The following is a 23,802-nucleotide window of genomic DNA, read 5'->3' on the forward strand; positions in this document are numbered from 1 at the left end:
GATGATGATTACAGCAGTGAAAATTATGTTGACAAGAATTCAGATTGGAATCTGAATATTAGTCGGAATAGAGCTGATGTTTGGCAAGCTACCTTTATTCCAGTTAATGTGATTGACCAATGATGTAAGATCTCATAATCCCCAAAGATGGTTCTTGACAATACATATGAAGCCGAGGTCGCTTTGAACACCTCAAGAGGAAACCTCAAGTTGGCGGGCTAACTGGCTCTATTTCACCATTGGTTCCAGCTAGTGCTGTACTGTTGCGTGACTTGTTTTCCAAAGGTCTGTAAAGAAAGTTGAGAGGGCGTACTTACCAACTGTTAAATTGCATGAACTCGTTCTGTGCCGTGAGTCAAGGGGAACTGTTGGGCACCCTAGTTGCTAATTTGTGCATCCCCAATAATGTCTGCTTGGTTGGTAAGGTTGAGATTGCCAAGTTTCAGACACATTGTGGTGATGAGTGCTTATCGCCTACAGGGCTATGGTTCTTCCTGTGTTGCAGTGCCTCTTCCAAAAAAAAAGGATATGCCTGTCTCATGTCTCAAGTTGGGTACCATTTACTGCCTCTCTTTCCCCCCACCCCACCCCCAAGAACCTTGAACACCCCCTGATGACTTCTATTTCCCCTAATGCTCCCTTAGGACACATTACCATCCCAATTGGGAATTACTGCTCTAGAGTGCTGTTATCCAAATTGTTATGATTGTTACCATCAGCAAAGGACATTATGATTTATATTTTGTAAGGTTTTGATTACCCTTGCTATTTCATACATACCTGATTCAACTGAACATGCTTTGTTGTTCAGATGTGAGAGATGCTGGAAAGCTGTTTGTTACTGATCCTGGAGGTAGTGAGTCTGAGTCCCATGGATCAAAATGGAATTGATGGGCGTGAGAGAATATGGTGTCAGGGTGTAGGATAATAACAGTTTTTGTCCCTTGCAGCTGGTATGGACTGAATAGCTTATTCTGTGTCATTGTAAGTATAAAATGACATTCTTGAACTGTTGTGCATACTTATTGGCTTTTTTTAAAAAAGCATCTTAATTTTCTTAATCCTAGATTGATGAGACATCTGAACAGCTGAAGGAGACTAGTGATGTGTCAGAGGTAAAAAATATCTCTCAAGAGCAACAGATGGAAACAGACAAACCACCAGAAGTGAGCATTGATGAAAATTATCCTAAAAGGAAAGGAACCATGGAAGAATTAAGTGCAGACAGTGACCAAATGGAAACAGACACACCAAAAGAAGTTAGCCTTGATCAGCCTTGTACTAAAGTGAAAAGACCTACAGCAAGATCAATTGTGGACAATAAGCAGATGGAAACTGCCGATCCTCCACACATGGGCATTGGGGAGCACTGTACTAAGGAGAAAGCGTTGTCAGAATTTGTCATGAACAACAACAAGCAGTCAGACTCAGGCGCTCAAGCATCAGTAGATGAGTTGTCCTTGCCCACAACTTCACAGGATGAAGTGGAATGTGCAACCATGGCTATCAGTACACTGATGCAGACTCATAATTTAGATCTTTCTACAACCACACAGTTGCTACTGAAAAACAATGGAGAACTGGCAGCGGCATTACATTTCATGGAAACTGGCCACCGTCCAGATGGTTATCCTATCTGGACACACCAAGATGACCTTGACCTTGAGAATGTTGATAGAAAAGTGCAGGAGAAGCTAACCCAAAAGTTTGGCTCTGAGAACCTTGCAAAACGCATTGCCTTTAGAAAAAGTTAACAATAAAGGGAGATGGGATTTGAGGAGTGACTATATCGTTGAGTCCTGCCTCTTCTGTTTCCTTAGACTTGAATTTACAGTTGCATTGCTGAATAAAAATTCGTAAGTTATAAAAATCAATTAATTTGGAGTCTCATCTTGGTATATAAAACTGATTCTAATTTGCCACAAATGTGGACAGAAGGTCAAGCTTGTATGAGCAATAGAAATGAGAGTTAAAGGCCATGGAATTCTTCCCATACTCCCATCAGCTTCCTCCAGATTCTGCACTTGTACACCAGAGGCAATTTGCAGTGGCTAGCTTGTCTACCAAACTGCATACCGGTGATGTGGAAGGAAACCAGAGCACCTGAGGTCACAGGGAGAAAAACAGACTCTGTGCATTAACACCAGATGTTGAGCCTGAGGACAGATCATTGGAGCTGTGAGGTAGCACCACTGCTGCCCCATATTAGCTGTTTAATTTAGATGAAGTTTTGCTGAAATTTAAATTTACTGTGCCCAATCAAAAATGCAGTTTTGGAAAATAATCCCTGAATGAATTTTTTTTTAAGCAGTGGGCTTGAGTGGAATAAGTGCTTATGACACAAGTAAGGGAAACATTTGGGGGCATTGATCATTAATTAAAATATGAATTACAGAAATAAGCTAAAATTTGCAAATCATTTATATGTATAACTCAAACACTGATCTCTACAACAATATCCAAATCTTGCTTTTGTAAATTTAATGAGATGCTAAAGTGTACTTGGATAATATCTTTACCTTTTTTTCAGTGAGTTCCCTGCATGTTGTTCACCCTACTGTTGCTATCTGATATAGTACTTGTTCTGTTTTAACACTGTTTTGAAGTACTGATAATTTTCCTAGCCTGTTATTGGAATAAGTGGTCTCGATACAATGGACTGATAATGAGAAAAGTTCCAGTACTTTCCAGTGATGCCTCATGAAGACTTTTGCTGTTGACGTGGATAAGATTGCATTTGCCTGCAGTTCCTTCCAGTCTTTTCTATAATAATGCTCATTGGTCAGAATGTTGATAGAAAAGTATGGGAGAGGCTGATCCTAAAACTTGGAAAAATGAAGGAAGTAATACAGTGAAGCTACCCCTGTCTATCTTGGTGTGTACACACGTCCTCTGTTACAGAGGATTTGCATTCCTAGAGAACTGCCCGTATTGCTGCAGGATTTTTTTATTCTCTGATATTAAGCCAATTTGTTGGTGAAGACAAAATGACTTTTTGCCATTATTTCATTGCCAAGGCTAATATTAAATTTGAGATGCACAAGGCTCATGTGGAAGATGCAACAAATTGTGCCTTTATATTTTGTCCAGTCCCTTAAGATTTGGATGTCACGTCAATATGGTTGGCGTGCAGAGCAGATTCCCTCATTTGCCACACACTCTTAGCCACATGTTTGAGTGCAAGTGGACTGGTATCTCTGCAGCACTGCTGCTCTCCTTATCTGCAAGGCGTTTTGTCTTGACCTGCAAAGCTTGTAGACTTGGAAAAGGTTGATGAAATGGGGATTCAAAGAAAGGAGTGGGATTTGGGATTGAGGTCCTGTTATCACTGATGTATGTAGTAAAAGCTGTTGCTTTGCAGTCACAGTAGAGTGCAGTACTTAAACCCTACAGCACAATTCAACAAGAAATTTTTTTTTAAAGTGCAAAAAGAGAACAAAATAGTGAGTTCATGGGCCATTCAGAAATCTGGTAGAGGCAAAGGAACATAAGAAATAGGAGCAGAAGTAGGCCATCTGACCTGTCAAGTCTGCTCTGCCACTCAATAAGATCATGGCTGATCTGGCCATGGACTGATCTTCCTACCTGCCTTTTTCCCATAGCCCTTAATTCCCCTACTATGCAAAATCTTCCAATGTTGTCTTAAATATATTTACTAAGGTAGCCTCCACTGCTTCATTGGGCAGAGAATTCCACAGATTCACCTGTCTGGGAAAAGCAGTTCCTTCTCATCTCTGTCCTAAATCTACTTCCCTGAATCTTGAGGCTATTCCCCCTAGCTCTAGTCTCATCTACTAGTGAAAATAACTTTCCTGTCCCTATCTTATCTATCCCTTTCATAATTTTATATGTTTCCATAAGATCTCCCCTCATTCTTCTGAATTTCAGCAAGTACAGTACCAGATTACTCAATCTCTCCTTACAGTCTAACCCCCTCATCTCTGGAGTCAACCTGGTGAATCTCCTCTGCAACACCTCCAAAGGTAGTAAGTATATCCTTACTCAAGTAAGAAGACAAGAACTGCACGCAGTACTCCAGGTGCGGCCTCACTAGTGCCCTGTACAATTGCAGCACAACTTCCCTGCTCATAAATTCAGTCCCTCTAGCAATATTGATAGCCTGCTGCACGTGCAAACCAACCTTTTACGATTCAGGCACAACTACTCCCAAGTCCCTCTGCACAGCAGCATACTGCAGTTTTTTACCATTTAAATAATAACCTATTTATATCTCTCTGCAGACTTCCAGTGTTTTCTGCTTAATTTGCTTTTCCATTCAATTTAGTATAATCAGCAAACTTAGATGCACTACACTCAGTCCCCTCTTCCGGATTGTTCATATATATCATGAACTGTTGTGGGCCCAGCACCAATCCCTGCAGCTATTCTCTAACAAAAGTAACATCTGTGTAACCCAACTCACTATTTTCTATTAGTTAACCAATCCTCTATCCATGCTAATACATCACCCCCAACTGTATGCATCCTTATCTTATGGATTAGTCTTTCATACGGAAACTTATCAAATGCCTTCTGGAAATCCAAGTAAGTAACGTCCATCTGTTCCCCTCTATCCACTACGCTCGTTATATCCTCAAAGAGCTCCAGTAAGTTTGTCAGAGGACCTGCCTTTGCTGAATACATGCTGCATCTGCCCGATGGATCTGTTTCTCTCCAGATGCCTTGCTACTTCTTTAATAATAGCTCAAGCATTTTCCCAACTACATATGTTAAACTAACCTGCCTTTTGCCTGCATCTTTTTTTGAACAGTGGCGCGACATTCACCATCTTCCAATCCGCTGGGACCTGCCCAGAGTCCAAAGAATTTTGGTAAATTATCGCCAATGCCTCTACCATAACTTCTGCCATTTCTTTCAGTACTCTGGGATGCATTCCATCAGGGCCAGAGGACTTGTCTATCTTCAGGCCCACAATTTGCTCAGCACTACCTCTTTAGTGATAGCTATTGTATCGAGGTCCTCACCTCCCATCGCATCCTCAGCATCTCTTTGGCATGAAGACGTGTCCTCCACCATTAAGACCAACACAAAATAGTCATTTAAAGCCTCAGCCATTTCCTCACTACCCAATATCAATTCCCCCTTCTCGTCCTCCAAGGGACCTACATTCACTTTAGCCACCCTTCTCTGCTTTATATATAAAAAGTTTTCTATCAGTTTTTGTATTTTGTGCCAGTTTATTTTCAAAATCCAAATTCCCTTTCTTCATTGCTTGTTTAGTGGTTCTTTTTTGCTTTTTAAAGATCTCCCATTCGTCCAGTTTCCCACTACTCTTGATGGCTTTGTATGCACATGCTTTTAGTTTGATGCCGCCTTTATTTCCGTAGTTATCCAAGGCTGGCTGTCCCCACCCTTACTGTCCTTGCTTTTAACTGGAATATACTTTTGTTGGACACTGTGAAAAATGTCTTTGAAAGTCTCCCACCATATAGCCTGTGTTCCCAGTCTACATTAACCAAATCCTCCCTCTTCCCATTGTAGTCTCTGTTGTTTAGGCATAATACCAAAACACTATTATTGCACCCTCCATTTCTATGAGAAATTTGAGATCACTCTTTCTAAGAGAATCCCTAACTACAAGATCACTGATTTTACCTGTCTCATTTCACAGGACCAGATCTAAGATACCGCGTTCCCTTGTGCGTTCAGTAACACACTGTTCAAGAAAGTCGTCATGGATGCATTCTATGAAGTTCTCAAGACGGCCTTGACCAATTTGGTTCACCCAATATATGTGCAATTTAAAGTCCCTTAAAATAACTGCTGCTCCATTCTTGTATGCCTCAAATATTTCTGTTTATTGTCTATGCCACTGTAATGTTATTATTCGGTGGCCGATAGACAACCTCACCAGTGATTTTTTTTTTTCCCTTTACTATTCCTAATCTCACCCTAGATGGATTCAACATTCTGCTCCCTAGATCTTATATCGTGACTCACCATTGCCCTGATCTCACCTTTAATGCCTTGTGCTACCCCACCTACCTTACCTTCATAGAAACATAGAAAATCTACAGCACAATACAGGCCCTTCGGCCCACTAAGCTGTGCCAAACATGTCCTTAGAAATTTCCTAGGGTTACCCATGTCCCTCTATTTTTCAAAGCTCCATGTACCTATCGAGCCTCTTAAGAGACCCTATAGTACCTGCCTCCACCACTATCACCGGCAGCCTATTCCACGCATTCACCACTCTGTGTTTAAAAAAAACAACAACAAACAAACAAAACAAACTTACCCCTGACTTCTCTGTGCACCTTAAAACTGTGCCCTCTCATGCTAGCCATTTCAGCCCTAGGAAAAAGCCTCTGACTATCTACACGATCAATGCCTCTCATAATCTTGTACACATCTATCAGGTCACCTCTCATCCTCCATCGCTCCAAGGAGAAAAGGCCAAGTTCACTCAACCTATTCTCATAAGGCATGCTCCCCAATGCAGGCAACAGCCTTGTAAATCTCCTCTGCACCCTTTCTATGGTTTCCACCTCCTTCCTGTAGTGAGGCAACCATAACTGAGTGCAGTACTCCAAGTGGGGTCTGACCATGGTCCTATGTAGCTGCAACATTGCCTCTTGCCTCTTAAACTCCATCAATCATGGGATTAAGGACAATGCATTGTATGCCTTCCTAACCACAGAGTCAACCTGCGCAGCAGCTTTGAGTGTCCTATGGACTCGGACCCCCAAGATCCCTCTGATTCTCCACATTGCCAAGAAACTTGCCATTAATACTATATTCTGCCATTACATTTGACCTACCGAAATGAACCACCTCACACTTATCTGGGTTGAACTCCATCTGCCACTTCTCAACCCAGTTTTGCATCACATGTCCTGCTGTAACCTCTGGCAGCTCTCTACACATTCCACAACACTCCCAACCTTTGTGTCATCAGCAAATTTACTAATCCATCCCTCCACTTCCTCATCCAGGCCATTTATAAGAACCACGAAGGGAAGGGGTCCCAGAACAGATCCCTGAGGCACACCACTGGTCGCTGACCTCCATGGGCAAGCCAGTTCTGGATCCACAAAACAAGGTCCCCTGGATCCCATGCCTCCTTACTTTCTCAATAAGCCTTGCATGGGGTACCTTAGCAAATGCCTTGCTGAAATCTATATACAACATACCTACTGTCCTATCTTCATCAATATGTTTAGTCACATCCTCAAAAAATTCAAATGGGGCTCATAAGGCACGACCTGCCTTTGACAAAGCCATGCTGACTATTCCTAATCATATTATGCCTCTCCAAATATTCATAAATCCTGCTTCTCAGGATCTTTTCCATCAACTTACCGACCACTGAAGTAAGACTCATTGGTCTGTAATTTCCTGGGCTATCTCTACTCCCTTTCTTAAATAAAGGAAAAACATCCGCAGCCCTCCAGTCCTCCAGAACCTCTCCCGTCCTCATTGATGAAAAGATCACTGAGGCTCAGAAATCTCCTTCCTCACCACCTACAGTAGTCTGGAGTACATCTTGTCCAGTCCTGGTAACTTATCCAACTTGGTGCTTTCCAAAAGCTCCAGTACATCCTATTCCTTAATATCTACATGCTCAAGCTTTTCAGTCTGCTGTAAGTCATCCCTACATCGCTAAGATCCTTTTCCGTAGTGAATACTGAAGCAAAGTATTCATTAAGTACCTCTGCTATCTCCTCTAGTTCCATACACACTTTTCTACTGTCACACTTGATTGGTCCTATTCACTTACATCTTATCCTCTTGCTCTTCACATACTTGTAGAATGCCTTGGGTTTTTCCTTAATCCTGTCTGCCAAGGCCTTCTCATGGCTGCTTCTGGCTCCTAATTTCATTCTCAAGCTCCTTCCTGGTAGCCTTATAATCTTCTAGGTCTCTCTCATTACCTAGTTTTTTGAACCTTTCGTAAGCTCTTCTTCTTGACCAGATCTACAACAGCCTTTATACACCACAGGTCCTGTACCCACCATCCTTTCCCTGTCTCATAGAAGTGTACCTATGCAGAACCCCGCGCAAATATCCCCTGAACATTTGCCACATTTCTTCCATACATTTCCCTGAGAACTATTGTTTCTAACCTATGCTTCCAAGTTCGTGCCTGATAGCCTCATATTTCCCCTTACTCCAATTAAACGCTTTCCTAACTTGTCTGTTTCTATCCCTCTCCAAAGCTATGGTAAAGGAGATAGAATTGTGATCACTATCTCCAACTTGCTCTCCCACTGAGAGATCTGACACCTGACCAGGTTCATTTCCCAGTATCAGATCGAGTACAGCCTCTCTTGTAGGCTTATCTACATATTGTGTCAAGAAACCTTCCTGAACACACCTAACAAACACCACCCCATTCAAACCCCTCGCTCTAGGGAGATGCCAATTGATATTTGGGAAATTAAAATCTCCACCACAACAACCCTGTTATTATTACACCTTTCCAGAATCTCTCTCCCTATCCACTCCTCAATGTCCCTGTTGCTATTGGGTGGTCTATTTTTTAAAAAAAACATCCAGTGTTGACCCCTTCCTGTTCCTAACGTCCACCCTCAATAGACAATTCATCCATGTCTTCCTCCTTTTCTGCAGCAGTGACACTATCTCTGATCAGCAGTGCCATGCCCCCACCTCTTTTGCCTTCCTCCCTGTCCTTTCTGAAACTTCTAAAGCCTGGCACTCAAAGTAACCATTCCTGCCCGTGAGCTATCCAAGTCTCCGTAATGGCCACAACATCATAGCTCCAAGTACTGATCCATGCTCTAAGCTCATCCACTTTGTTCATAGTATTCCTTGCATTAAAATAGACACATCTCAAACCATCAATCTGAGCCTTCTCTATCACCTGCCTATCCTCCGTCTCACACTGTCTCCAAGCTTTCTCTATTTGTGAGCCAACTGCATCTTCCTGCGTCTCTTCAGTTTGGTCCCCACCCTCCAGCAATTCTAGTTTAAACTCTCCCCAATAACCTTAGCAAACCTTCCTGCCAAGATATTGGCCCCCCTTAGATTCAAGTGCAACCCATCCTTTTTGTACAGGTTACACCTGCCCCAAAAGAGGTCCCAATGATCTAGAAATCTGAATCCCTGCCCTCTGCTCCAATCCCTCAGCCATGCATTTATCCTCCACCTCATTCTATTCCTATACTCACTGTCACGTAGCACAGGCAGTAATCCCGGGTGACATAGCAAATCTTCTCAAACTCCTAATGAAATTTAGCTGCTGTTATGCCTTCTTCATGATTGCATCAATATGTTCGGCCCAGGATGTTGACACAGAGGAACTTGAAACTTCATTCTTTCCACTAGTGACCCGTTTGAGTGTATGTTCCCTCAACTTCCTTTCCCAAAGGTCACAATCATTTCCATGGTCTTAGTGAAGGTTCTTCGTATTGAGTGACTTAAATTTTGCCAGTTCTTTCACATTTGTTTGTTTATTTCCACATCAATTATTATTTCTTACCTCAAATTTTTGGGTAGTGATTTCTGAATTTCGTAAGGGTGGATTTCTGTCGTCTGAATGGCTATAATGTGACAGTTGCCTGTACGTTGAATGTAATTTTTTACTCTAAAGCTAATTATTGGTGATGGCATATGGCTGCACAATGAAGCCTGTGGGATTATGTACCACCTATTAACTGCCAACACTATATTTATCAGACTAGTATATTGTGGTACACTCAGATGATGTTCAATAAAAAGGGAAGGCTCTAACTAATACACAAGGAAATAAAATTTAATTTGTAAGTGAAAGTCCTTGGAATTCCATCCTTCACTTATATTCTTCAGCACTTTTTTTCCCCCAGAACACATGAATAAAAAGTTTTTAAGAATTACACATGCTTTGGGATTTGCAGCTTTTGCTCCACTTTGGAGCGTAAGTTCCTGCAACAATCACGGGCAAATATTCCTGAGGTGCTTAACAGTAAAACTGTCGCTGAGGCTCGAAGAATTTTATTAGGATAGGTGATCAAAAACAGTTTTTTTTTAAAAAGTCTTATTTCAAGAAGGGAAAATGGTGGAAAGGTGTTACAAAGCCTTGGCAATTGTGCTTCAGCTGGCAACAGCGGGGTGTTTGCAGTCTGGAATGAGTAGGCGAATAGAATTTGAGATTCTTTTACATGTGACAGTTATAAGATTGGAGAAAAGCAGGTTGTGGAAGTTAATAGAGAGATTTGAAAATGTTTTGTTTTTCAATAGCCTTTGCCTAACTAGGAGCCTGTGGAAGTAACTATGTTCACTTAAGAGATTTGATTCACTTGTCTGCAACCACATATATCCAACTGTGACTGCCAGAGACGAACATCCCAGAAGTGTTTGCCATTTCAGTCTTTTACTATTGAAGTATCTCCTGCACACTGTCCATGTTATCCATTTTGATAATTGTGTGAGAAATGGAGTGAAAAGTTAAAAGTAATTCCATTTATTTAAGCAGGTCTTCAATGGCTTGCTGTATTGCCCAGTTCCTTCATAATTTTCATCCTCCCCTAAAAAGACTTCCCATCTTTTGATTTTGTAATATAATGAAGCAAACTAGGTAGTTATTGAAAGTAAATAAGTTATTTCCAGTTACTACTGCCCTAATCCCAGTCCCCGCCCCCAGGCTCAAAAGAACTAACCAAGGACAATGACCCTTGATTAAAGGTTAATCACTGTTTCACAAGCTGTTCAGTATATGTGTTCCATCTTATAAAACATTGAGTATTATTTACTGGAATGAATATTACAAAAATATTACCCCTCTAATTTTTAAGATGAACTGAAACTTCTGGAAATCTTGATACCAAAGTCCAAGGACAGAATAGGTATTCATTCAATGTTTCGTCTGTTATTAAATCTACATTTTGAAGCGGTAATGTCACTGACTGTATTTTTTCAGTTACAGTTTAGCCTAGAAGTATGAATCATTGTTACTTCTGCAATAGAACATAGAATAGTGCAACACAGTACAGGCCCTTCGCCCTACAATGTTGTGTCAACCCTCAAACCCTGCCTCCCATATAACCCCCCACCTTAAATTCCTCCATATACCTGTCTAGTTGTCTCTTAAATTTCTTCACCTCTTCATTCCCGGAATCATCCTCATGAACCTCCTCTGAATGGTGAGACAAAACAACCTTAATGCCTTTTTGTTTAAAGAAAAAGCAGTCTGTTTGTAAACTCGGCCTTTTAACCATTATGTAAATTTGTTTCCTGGGCAAATGATAAAGTGTGCATCCTTTATCAAAATAGAATTTAATGCAGACAAGTGAGGTTTTGCATTTTGGTAGGACCAACCAGGGTAGGTCTTACAGTTAATGGTAGGGGACTGAAGAGTATGGTAGAACAAAGGGATCTGGGAATACAGGTACATAATTTGTTGAAAGTGGTGTCACAGATAGATAGGGTCATAAAGAACGCTTCTGGCACGTTGGCCTCCGTAAATCAATGTATTGAGTACAGGAGGTGGGATGCTATGTTGAAGCCGTATAAGATGTTGGTAAGGCCTGATTTGGAACATTGCTTACATCTTTCCTGTAGGTAGGTGACCAAGGTTGAAAGAGTATTGAGAAAATTCACAAGGATATTGCCAGGTCTGGAGGACCTGAGTTATAAGGAAATGTTGAATAGGTTAGGACTGTATTCTTTAGAACATAGAAGATTGACAGGAGATTTGATCGAGGTATAGAATGGGTAAATGCAAGCAGGCTTTTTCCACTGAGGTTGGGTGAGACTGCAACCAGAGGTCATGGGTTAAGTGTGAAAGGACAGAAATTTACGGGGAACATGAGGGGAAACTTCACTCAGAGGGTTGTGAGTGTGTAAATGAGCTGCCTGCACAAGTGGTGCATGCAATTTCTTGAATCTGATCTTTAGTTCTAGGCTCTCTGGCCAAGGGAAACAACTTTAGTCCCTCCGACCTATTTGTCCATAGGTAAATTGGTTTGTTACTCTCACATTCACGGAGGTACTGTTCATACAGATCAATTCATTCGAACAGTACATTGAGGTAGTACAAGAGAAAATAGTGTTACACTTACATAGAAAGTGCAGTTTTGAGCAAGCCGCAAGGACGTAATGAGGTAGATTGAGGTCAACAGTCAATTTCATCCTTGGGAATTGCTCAGTATAATGGGGATTGAAGCTGTCCTTGAGCCTGCTGCTACGTGCTTTCAGGCTTTTGTATCTTTATTTTTGGTGGTGGGGGGAATATCGTTGGTTATGCTGGCTGCTTTTTGGAGAGAATCCATGGAGGGGAGGTCGGTTTCTGTGATGTGCTGAGCTGCATCCAGAATTCTGCAGCTTCTTGTGGTTACGGATAGAGCAATTGCCATACCAAGGCATGATGCATCTGGATAAGTGTTTTCTAGGGTTTGTAGGAGTCATGTATTTATTTTCTATCTGTATTGTATTTTGTGCTGTTTTATTAAGGTGATCTGTTAAGTCGGTTGGGGCATGGTAGAAGTAAATGAGCAGAGTTACGTATTCACGCTTTGCTAATTGTTAAGTGAATAAGCCACAAGGAATGATATTTCTTGTTGACCGTTAATTGGAACGTTATTAAACCACTTAAAGATGCTAACTTCACTAACTGGAATGATAATTTAATTTGACTGCTAATTACACTTAGTTATGTTGCTAATTAGAAGGCTTAGTTACACTACTTTGAGCGCTAAAATAGCTATATTGTTGATCTAGTTTTGTTAGTTTTTTTTAAAATCGCTACAAGATTGTTTTGCTTTGGTTTCATAATAAAGGATTGAACATACCTTTCTCAAATTGGAAGCACATCATACAGTGAGTACCCTGGCTTAGTCTCTCAGCGGTTTTGGTTTGTTTTCAAGTACAGTAACTGCTATATTTTGGCAAAAAAAAGTTATACCAACACCAGTTAAGGATTGCCACGGACCTGTTGGCAAAATTGGAATTGCAACATTGACGACAACAACACATCAGAAACCTGAGCAGTTTGTGGTAGCGTAATCTCCGACCCTTTTTTATTCATGTGTGTTTGTAGTTTGAGCACAGTTTTGAATGGTCAGCACTGCTCATCCATGGGGGACTGTTGCTCAATCGAGTAGTGTTTGCCTAGGGTTTTGTTGCTTTGTTTTATTGAAGTGCTGAAATATTTCTGTTGCTGATATTTTGAATTGAAGGCTGTTTGTACGATCTGGTTTAAGCCCTGTGGATGCATGGATAGTTTGTTTGCTGACTACTTTTATTGAACTAAATATCGGCGGTGCTGCAGGTGAACAAAGAGTTGATTGCAAATCGCGCAACTAGAGAAAGTAATATGAATGTTACTATTCTGGCTGGCTGCGGTGACCAGTGGAGTTCTACAGGGGTCGGTGTTGGGACCGCTGCTTTTTACGATGTGGACTATGGGATTAATGGATCTGAGGCTAAATTTGCTGATGATACAATAATAGGTGGAGGAGCGGGTAGCGTTGAGGAAACGGAGAGCCTGCAGAAAGACTTAGACAGTTTAAGGGAATGGGCAAAGAAGAGGCAATGAAATATAATGTTGTAAATTGTATGGTCATGCACTTTGGTGGAAGAAATAAACGGGCAGCCTATTATTTAGATGGGGAGAGAATTCAAAATGCAGAGGTGCAAAGGGACTTGGGAGTCCTTGTGTGGGATACCCTAAAGGTTAACCTCCAGGTTGAGTCGGTGGTGAAGAAGGCAAATGCAATGTTGGCATTAATTTCTAGAGGTATAGAAGAGCAGGGATGTGATCTTGAGGCTCTATAAGGCACTCCTGAGACCACACTTGGAGTATTGTGGGCAGTTTTGGGCTCCTTATTTTAGAAAGGATATACTGACATTGGAGAGGGTTCAGAGAAGATTCACAAGAATGATTCCAGGAATGAAAGGATTACTGTATGAGGAACATCTGGCAGCTCTTGGGGTGTATTCCCTGGAGTTCAGGAGAATGAGGGGGGAGGGGGAATCTCATAGAAACATTCCGAATGTTAAAAGGCCTGAACAGATTAGATATGGCAAAGTTATTTCCCATGGTAGGGGATTCTTGGACAAGAGGACACGACTTCAGGATTGAAGAATGTCCATTTAGAACAGAGATGCAGAGAAATTACATTAGTCAGAGAGTGGTAAATCTGGAATTAGTTGCCACGAGCGGTTGTGGAGGCCAAGTCATTGGGTGCATTTAAGGCAGAGATAGATAGGTTTTTTGATTAGCCAGGGCATCAAAGGGTATGGGGAGAAGGCAGGGGAGTGGGGATGACTGGAAGAATTGAATCAGCCCATGATTGAATGGTAGAGCAGACTCGATGGGCCGAATGGCTTACTTCTCCTATATCTTATGGTATCAAAGTGTGCAATTGGCACCTATGACCCTGCAGTTGGGGCTTGTAAAGTACAAATTAAAGCTGGAGCTGAGGCTAATCTACTTTTTAAAGTATGAAAAAAATGTAAACAAAATTAGAGGTTTAATACTATTAATTCATGATCTTATGAAAATTAAAAGAAAGTGCCTTATAAGTGCATATTCCCAGAAGATGGCGCCAGGTACAGCAGTTGTGTAGTGTGCTGCAAATCGGCATTGTAGTTTTTTGCCTATTCTCTTTTTTTTTTGGCACTTTTCATACAAGAAGCTGAAATTCACATCAGGTACGATTGACTGACTCTACTGAACATCGGAAAGACAGCATTCATTTACAACGAGCCGCATTTCTTCCACATGGACTGCCTGCTCTCACAAACTATGGGAGGTTTATTCATTACAACAACGCCGCTTCTGTGGTAGCGTTGGAGGCAAGGAAGAAGATCCAGCAGGTCACTGCTCCCTAGCATACTCCTGGCTAATGTACAGTACCTGGACATCAAGCTGTGTTGGCTGAGAGCCGGAATCTCCTACCAGCAGGAAACAAAGGACTGCAATAGAAAACTAGAAACCATAGAAACTACAGCACAGAAACAGGCCTTTTGGCCCTTCTTGGCTGTGCCGAACCATTTTTTGCCTAGTCCCACTGACCTGCACACGGACCATATCCCTCCATACACCTCCCATCCATGTATCTATCCAATTTATTCTTTCTTTTTCTTTTTCAATCTTTTTATTAATTTCAAAATATAGAAACAAAACATAGCAATAATACAAATAGTAGGAGCTATATTGTTACACTTAAAAAAAAAAGTAATTGCCAAACCAAGTAGTGTAAATTAACAAAGCTCCCAAACATGTAGAACTAACCACAGATAATACAAAGCAAAAAAAAACTGGAAAAAAAAATCATGAAAAAGAAAAAAAACAAAACAAAAAAAAATGCAAACCCCATCCCCAAAGAAAAACAAAATTAATCAACTAAACTAAAAGACTTGGGCAAAACTAACAACTTAAAAATGGAAAAGAAGAAAACCTCAGTGTCGACGACTCCATTCCCCTCCAACAACAGTACAGAGAGATAAAGCAAGTTTGGAAATGATCAAATTACATCAAATGAAAATGCTGAATGAATGGCCTCCAAGTTTTTTCAAACTTAATGGAAGGGTCATAAACTGCACTTCTAATTTTCTCCAAATTCAAACACACCATAGTTTGTGAAAACCAATGAAATACAGTAGGAGGATTAATCTCTTTCCAATGCAACAAAATGGACCTTCTAGCTATTAAAGTAAGAAATGCAATCATCCTTCGTGATGAAGAGGTTAAATTATTTAAGTCTATCATTGGTAGTCCAAAGATAGCAGTAATTGGATGAGGTTGTAAGTCTATATTTAGGACCGTTGAAATAATATCAAAAATATCTTTCCAATATTTCTCCAACAAGGGACATGACCAAAACATGTGGGTTAAAGAAGCTGTCTCAGAATGACATCTGTCACATATTGGATTAATATGAGTAATAACGAGATAGTTTATCTTTAGACATATGAGCCCTGTGCACTACTTTAAACTGTATCAACCTATGCTTAGCACATACAAAGGATGAATTCACCAACTGAAGAATTTTTTCCCATTTTTCAGTCAGTATATTAATCTCAAGTTCTCTTTCCCAGTCAGCTTTAATTTTATTAGAAGCATCAGGACATAGATTCATAATTATATTATATATAATTGCTACTACATTTTTCTGAGAGAGATTTAAATCTAAGATTTTTTCCAAAGTGTCCATTGGATATGGGTGTGGAAAATTAGGGGAGACAGTAATTAAAAAGTTTCTAATCTGTAGATATCTAAAAAAGTGAGATCTGGGTAAGTTATATTTATTAGAGAGTTGATCAAAAGACATAAAACAATTATCCAAAAATAAATCGCGAAAAGATATTATACCTTTGGTTTTCCAATCAAAATAAGCTTGTTCCATCGTGGAAGGTTGAAAAAGAAAATTTGATATAATGGGACTTGCTAGAATAAATTGATTAAACCCAAAAAATCTTCGGAATTGAAACCATATACGTAAAGTATGCTTAACTATTGGGTTGTTCATTTGTTTATATGATTTAAAAGAAGTAAAAGGAAGTAAAGTTCCTAAAACCGAACCCAAGGAAAACCCTTGTAATGAATTAGATTCAAGATTTACCCAATGAGGGTTTAAAGATGCATCCAAATCTTGTAACCAAAATTTTAAATATCGAACACTAATTGCCCAATAATAGAATCTAAAATTCGGGAGGGTGAGCCCCCCCTCCTTTTTAGATTTCTGTAGATACCTTTTACCTAGCCTAGGATTTTTATTCTGCCAAATATATGAGGAAATTTTTGAATCTATGTTATCAAAAAAAGATTTTGGGATAAAAATTGGAACCGATTGGAATATTTACAAAAATTTGGGCAAAATGATCATCTTAATAGCATTAATCCGACCAAACAAAGACAAAGAGATTGGGGACCATTTGGTAAATAAAAGATTAATCTGATCAATTAAAGATAAAAAATTAGCTTTAAATAAATCTTTATATTTTTTCGTAATTGTTATCCCTAAATATATAAATGAATCAGTAACCAATTTAAATGGTAAACGTCCATAAATAGGTACATGCTTATTTAAAGGGAATAATTCACTCTTACTAAGATTCAATTTGTAACCAGAGAAGTTACTAAATTGAGCTAACAGATCTAGGATAGCAGGAATTGACTTCTCCGGGTTCAAGATGTATAACAACAAATCATCTGCATATAATGATAATTTATGTATTTCGTTTCCACGGGTAATACCAACAATATTTGGCGAGTCACGAATAGCAATTGCTAAAGGTTCAAGAGCAATATTAAATAGTAGAGGACTAAGAGGGCAACCTTGCCTAGTACCACGAAAAAGACGAAAAAAAGGAGATCTATAATTATTTGTACAAACCGAGGCTACCGGGAAATTTATTCTTAAATGTTAAAAAAAGAACCCGCATTTACCACCTCATCTGGCAGCTCATTCCATACTCCCACCATTCTCTGTGTGAAGAAGCCCCCCCCCAATGTTCCCTTTAAACTTTTCCCCCCTCACCCTTAACCCATGTCCTCTGGTTTTTTTCTCCCCTTGCCTCAGTGGAAAAAGCCTGCTTGCATTCACTCTATCTATACCCATCATAATTTTATATACCTCTATCAAATCTCCCCTCATTCTTCTACGCTCCAGGGAATAAAGTCCTAACCTATTTCATCTTTCTCTGTAACTGAGTTTCTCAAGTCCTGGCAGCATCCTTGTAAACCTTCTTTGCACTCTTTCAACCTTATTTATATAAGGGGGTTTTGACTTTTATGTTACTGCAGAGGTTAATTAAAATGGCGTCTTTGTTATGTTAATGTGGGGAATGCGGCTTTGTTGTGTTAAATGCTGAGAAAGTTTGCGCTAGCAGCTTGTTTTGGTTTAGAGGGTGATAAGAGGGTGCTATTAACCAATTGGGATAGTTGTTATGGTTTTGGTGTATTTGAAGATACTGTATGCGCGGGGTTTTGGGGCAGAAGGCGGGAGAGCGAGACAGAGGATGGACGATGTGCTGTGATGTCCGCTAACGGGGTCGGACCCCAAGGAGGGCGTTCAACGAGGAGACGGAGACGGACTCGTGGGGAACGTCTGGTTGACCACCGTTGTTGGTCCCAGGCGGCCGGTCGAGGTGGTCCGAGGGGGTCGCAGGGTGAAGAAGAAGGTCCTTGAGCTCCAACGGTTTTGTGCACGAAGAGATTGAACTTTGATAAGTGTGGCACCTTTTATTTTCCTTTTGTATTTTATCCTCTCTTAATTATATAGTTCCAGTAATATCTATAAACTGTAAATCATTTAATTGCATCTGGTGTATTGTCTGTTATTTGGGCGGGGTGGGGTACATCACCCAGCATCCACACAAATGAATTATCCAGTTTGGCGGGGCCGAGGGCTGTTTCTCTAGATGACAGCGAGCCGAACGAACCTGAGGGTGGCCGGCGGGGCTACATTTATATCCTTCCTGTAATTTGGTGACCAAAACTGAACACAATACTCCAGATTCGTCCTCACCAATGCCTTATACAACCTCATCATAACATTCCAGCTCTCATACTCAATACTTTGATTAATAAAGGCCAATGTACCAAAAGCTCTCTTTATGACCCTATCCACCTGTGACGCCACTTTTAGGGAATTTTGTATCTGTATTCCCAGATCCCTCTGTTCTACTGCACTCCTCAGTGCCTTACCATTAACCCTGTATGTTCTACCTTGGTTTGTCCTTCCAACGTGCAATACCTCACACTTGTCTGTATTATACTCCATCTGCCAATTTTCAGCCCATTTTTCCAGTTGGTCCAAGTCCCTCTGCAGGCTCTGAAAACCTTCCTCACTGTCTACTACACCTCCAATCTTTGTATCATCAGCAAATTTGCTGATCCAGTTTACCACATTATCATCCAGATCACTGATATAGATGACAAATAACAAGAGGACCCAGCACTGATCCCTGTGGCACACCACTAGTCACAGGCCTCCACTCGGAGAAGCAATTCTCTACTACCACTGCTTGGCTTCTTCCATTGAGCCAATGTCTAATCCAATTTACCACCTCTCCATGTATACCTAGCGACTGAATTTTCCTAACTAACCTCCCATGCAGGACCTTGTCAAAGGCCTTACTGAAGTCCATGTAGACAATATCCACTGCCTTCCCTCCATCCACTTTCCTGGTGACCTCCTCGAAAAACTCCAATAGATTGGTCAAACATGACCTACCACGCACAAAGCCATGTTGACTCTCCCTAATAAGTCCCTGTCTATCCAAATGCTTGTAGATTCTGTCTCGTAGTACTCCCTCCAATAACTTACCTACTACCAACGTTAAACGTACCGGCCTATAATTTCCTGGATTACTTTTCGATCCTTTTTTAAACAACGGAACAACATGAGCCACTCTCCAATCCTCCGGCACCTCACCTGTAGACAGCGACATTTTAAATATTTTTGCCAGGGCCCCCGCAATTTCAACACTAGTCTCCTTCAAGGTCCGAGGGAACACCCTGTCAGGTCCCGGGGATTTATCCACTTAAATTTTCCTCAAGACAGCAAGCACCTCCTCCTTTTCGATCTGTAAGTTTCCATGATCTCACTACTTGTTTCCCTTCATTCCACAGACTTCATGCCAGTTTCCTTAGTAAATACAGACGCAAAAAACCTATTTAAGATCTCCGCCATTTCCTTTGGTTCCGCACATAGCCGATCACTCTGATCTTCAAGAGGACGAATTTTATCCCTTACAATCCTTTTGCTCTTAAAATACCTGTAAAAGCTCTTTGGATTATCCTTCACTTTGACTGCCAAGGCAACCTCATGTCTTCTTTTAGCCCTCCTGATTTCTTTCTTAAGTATTTTCTTGCACCACTTATACTCCTCAAGCACCTTATTTACTCCCTGTTTCCTACACATGTCATACAACTCCCTCTTCTTCTTTATCAGAGTTGCAATATCCCTTGAGAACTAAGGTTCTTTATTCCTATTCACTTTGCCTTTAATCCTGACAGGAACGTACAAACTCTGAACTCTCAAAATTTCTCCTTTGAAGGCTTCCCACCAACCGATCAGATCTTTGCCAGAGAACAACCTGTCCCAATCCACGCTTTTTAGATCCTTTCTCATTTCTTCAAATTTGGCCGCCTTCCAGTTCAGAACCTCAACCCTGGGACCAGATCTATCCTTGTCCATGATCAAGTTGAAACTAATGGTGTTATGATCACTGGAACCAAAGTGCTCCCCTACACACACTTCCGTCACTTGTCCTAACTCGTTTTCTAACAGGAGATCCAATATTGCATCCCCTCTAGTTGGTCCCTCTATATATTGATTTAGAAAACTTTCCTGGACACATTTTACAAACTCTAAACCATCTAGACCCCTAACAGTATGGGAGTCCCAATCAACATATGGAAAATTAAAATCCCCTACCACCACAACTTTATGGTTCCTGCAGTTGCCTGCTATCTCTCTGCAGATTTGCTCTTCCAAGTCTCGTTGACTATTGGGTGGTCTGTAATACAATCCCACTAATGTGGCCATACCTTTCCTGTTTCTCAGCTCCACCCATAAGGACTCAGTAGACAAGCCCTCTAATCTGTCCTGCCTGAGCACTGCTGTAATATTTTCTCTAACAAGCAATGCTACCCCCCCCCCCCCCACCTTTCATTCCTCTGCCTCGATCACATCTGAAACATCGGAACCCTGGAATATTAAGCTGCCAGTCCTGCCCCTCCTGTAGCCAATTTTCACTAATTGCTATAACATCATAATTCCACATGTCAATCCATGCCGTCAACTCGTCCGCCTTCCCCGCAATACTCCTAGCATTGAAATATATACACCTCAGAAGATTTTTACCACCACTCACAACCTGTCTATTAGCGGATTTGCTTGAACTTTTAACATCATTTATTTTCACCCCAGCCACACTGTCAGCTCTGGCACTCTGCTTCCCATCCCCCTGCAAATCTAGCTTAAAGCCTCCCCCAATAGCACTAACAAACCTCCCTGAAGGGATATTGGTCCCCCTGTAGTTCAAGTGTAACCCGTCTCTCTTGTACAGGTCCCATCTGCCCCAGAAGAGGTCCCAATGATTCTGAAATCTGAAACCCTGCCCCCTACACCAGTTCCTCAGCCACTTGTTCATCCTCCAGAGCATCCTATTCCTACCCTCACTGGCACGTAGCACAGGTAGCAATCCTGAGATTCCCACCCTCGAGGTCCTGCTTTTCAACTTCCTACCAAGCTCTCTATACTCACTCTGCAGGACTTCCTCACTCTTCCTTGCTATGTCATTGGTACCGATGTGCACCACGACATCTGGCTGATCACCCTCCCACTTCAGAATGTCATGCAATCGATCAGAGACATCCTTGACCCTGGCACCCGGGAAGCAACAAACCATCGTGGATTCTCTGTCACGACAACAGAACCTCCTATCTGTACCTCTAACTATCGAGTCCCCTATCACTACCGCTCTCCTCTTTTTCCACCCTCCCTTCTGCACTGCAGAGCCAGACTCAGTGCCAGAGATCCGGCTACTGCAGCTTGTCCCAGGTAAGTCATCCCCCCCCAACAGTATCCAATACGGTATACTTGTTGAGGGGAATGGCCACAGGGGAACCCTGCTCTGCCTGCCCGTACCTCTTCCCTCGCCTGACAGTGACCCAATTTCCTGTCCTCTGCTTCTTTGGCATAACTACCTCCCTGTAGCTACTATCTATACTCTCCTCATTCTCCCGAATGATCCACAGGTCATCCAGCTCCTGCTCCAGTTCCCTAACGCGGTTTGTTAGGAGCTGCAGCTGGATGCACTTCTTGCAGGTGTCGTTGTCAGGGACACCGGAGGGCTCCCTGACCTCCCACATCCTGCAAGAGGAGCTTTCCAACATCCTGCCTTACATTCTCGCTATTCTAAACAATCTGAACAAAAAACTTACCAGAACCTACCCTGGCCTCTGCCTGTTCTCACTGAAGCCTGTTGAGCCAAAGCCGTCCCACTCCGACGATGGGCGCTGTATATGGTGGTCTGCTTTTAAACCTTGGCGCGCTACGTCACACGCCTGCGCAGTGCAGACCCTTCTCCCCGAGCGGTGTTTAAAAAAAAAGGTGCAGGAGTAGGCCATTCGGCCCTTTGAGCCTGCACCGCCATTTATTATGATCTTGGCTGATCATCCAACTCAGAACCCCGCCCCAGCCTTCCCTCCATACCCCCTGATCCCCGTAACCACAAGGGCCATATCTAACTCCCTCTTAAATATAGCCAATGAACTGGCCTCAACTGTTTCCTGTGGCAGAGAATTCCACAGATTCACCACTCTCTGTGTGAAGAAGTTTTTCCTAATCTCAGTCCTAAAAGGCTTCCCCTTTATCCTCAAACTGTGACCCCTTGTTCTGGACTTCCCCAACATCGGGAACAATCTTCCTGCATCTAGCCTGTCCAATCCCTTTAGGATTTTATACATTTCAATCAGATCTCCCCTCAATCTTCTAAATTCCAACAAGTACAAGCCCAGTTCATCCAGTCTTTCTTCATATGAAAGTCCTGCCATCCCAGGAATCAATCTGGTGAACCTTCTTTGTACTCCCTCTATGGTAAGGATGTCTTTCCTCAGATTAGGGGACCAAAACTGCACACAATACTCCAGGTGTGGTCTCACCAAGGCCTTGTACAACTGCAGTAGTACCTCCCTGCTCCAGCACTCGAATCCTCTCGCTATAAATGCCAGCATACCATTCGCCTTTTTCACTGCCTGCTGTACCTGCATGCCCACTTTCAATGACTGGTGTATAATGACACCCAGGTCTCGTTGCACCTCCCCTTTTCCTAATTGGCCACCGTTCAGATAATAATCTGTTTTCCTATTTTTGCCACCAAAGTGGATAACTTCACATTTATCCACATTAAATTGCATCTGCCATGAATTTGCCCACTCACCCAACCTATCCAAGTCACTCTGCATCCTTTTAGCATCCTCCTCACAGCTAACACTGCCACCCAGCTTCGTGTCATCCGCAAACTTGGAGCTAAAAAAGGAGGGAGAGAGAAACCGGGGAATTATAGACCGGTTAGCCTAACGTCGGTGGTGGGGAAACTGCTGGAGTCAGTTATCAAAGATGTGATAACAGCACATTTGGAAAGCGGTGCATTTAATTCCCTCATCCAAGTCATTAATATATATTGTAAACAACTGGGGTCCCAGCACTGAGCCTTGCGGTACCCCACTAGTCACCGCCTGCCATTCTGAAAAGGTCAATCCTTTAAGTGTCATTTGCCAGTCTATCTTAGCTAATTCACGTCTCATACCTTCAAAGTTACCCCTCTTTAAGTTCAGAACCTTTGTTTCTGAATTAACTATGTCACTCTCCATCTTAATGAAGAATTCCACCATATTATGGTCACCCTTACCCAAGGGGCCTCTCACGACAAGATCGCTAATTAACCCTTCCTCATTGCTCAAAACCCAGTCCAGAATAGCCTGCTCTCTAGTTGGTTCAAAAAACCATCCCGCATACATTCCAAGAAATCCTCTTCCTCAGCACTTTTACCAATTTGGTTCACCCAATCTACATGTAGATTGAAGTCACCCATTATAACTGCTGTTCCTTTATTGCACACATTTCTAATTTCCTGTTTAATACCATCTCCGACCTCACTACTACTGTTAGGTGGCCTGTACCCAACTCCCACCAGTGTCTTCTGCCCCTTAGTGTTACGCAGCTCTACCCATATCGATTCCACATCTTCCCGGCTTATGTCCTTCCTTTCTATTGTGTTAATTTCTTCTTTAACCAGCAACGCCACCCCACCTGTGCTTGATGCAACCCACATTTAATGTGCATACCCTCAAATCATTTTGCTTCCTGGAGTACTTTATGCTGC

At 41.7% G+C, this 23,802-nt stretch overlaps 1 protein-coding gene across 1 annotated transcript in view; it reads left to right on the top strand.

Moving 5' to 3' along the window:
* Window positions 1-14,166, top strand: part of terf2ip (telomeric repeat binding factor 2, interacting protein) — a 30,658-nt gene extending 16,492 nt beyond the window's left edge. The window contains exon 3 of the mRNA XM_072280724.1: window positions 1,068-14,166. Within this exon, the coding sequence (XP_072136825.1) occupies window positions 1,068-1,754 (687 nt within the window). The 3' untranslated portion in view covers window positions 1,755-14,166. The remainder of the gene's footprint in view (window positions 1-1,067) is intronic.
* Window positions 14,167-23,802: the final 9,636 nt, after the last annotated feature.

The sequence above is a fragment of the Mobula birostris genome, chromosome 16, assembly GCF_030028105.1.
Source record: "Mobula birostris isolate sMobBir1 chromosome 16, sMobBir1.hap1, whole genome shotgun sequence".
Lineage (NCBI taxonomy): Eukaryota > Metazoa > Chordata > Chondrichthyes > Myliobatiformes > Myliobatidae > Mobula > Mobula birostris.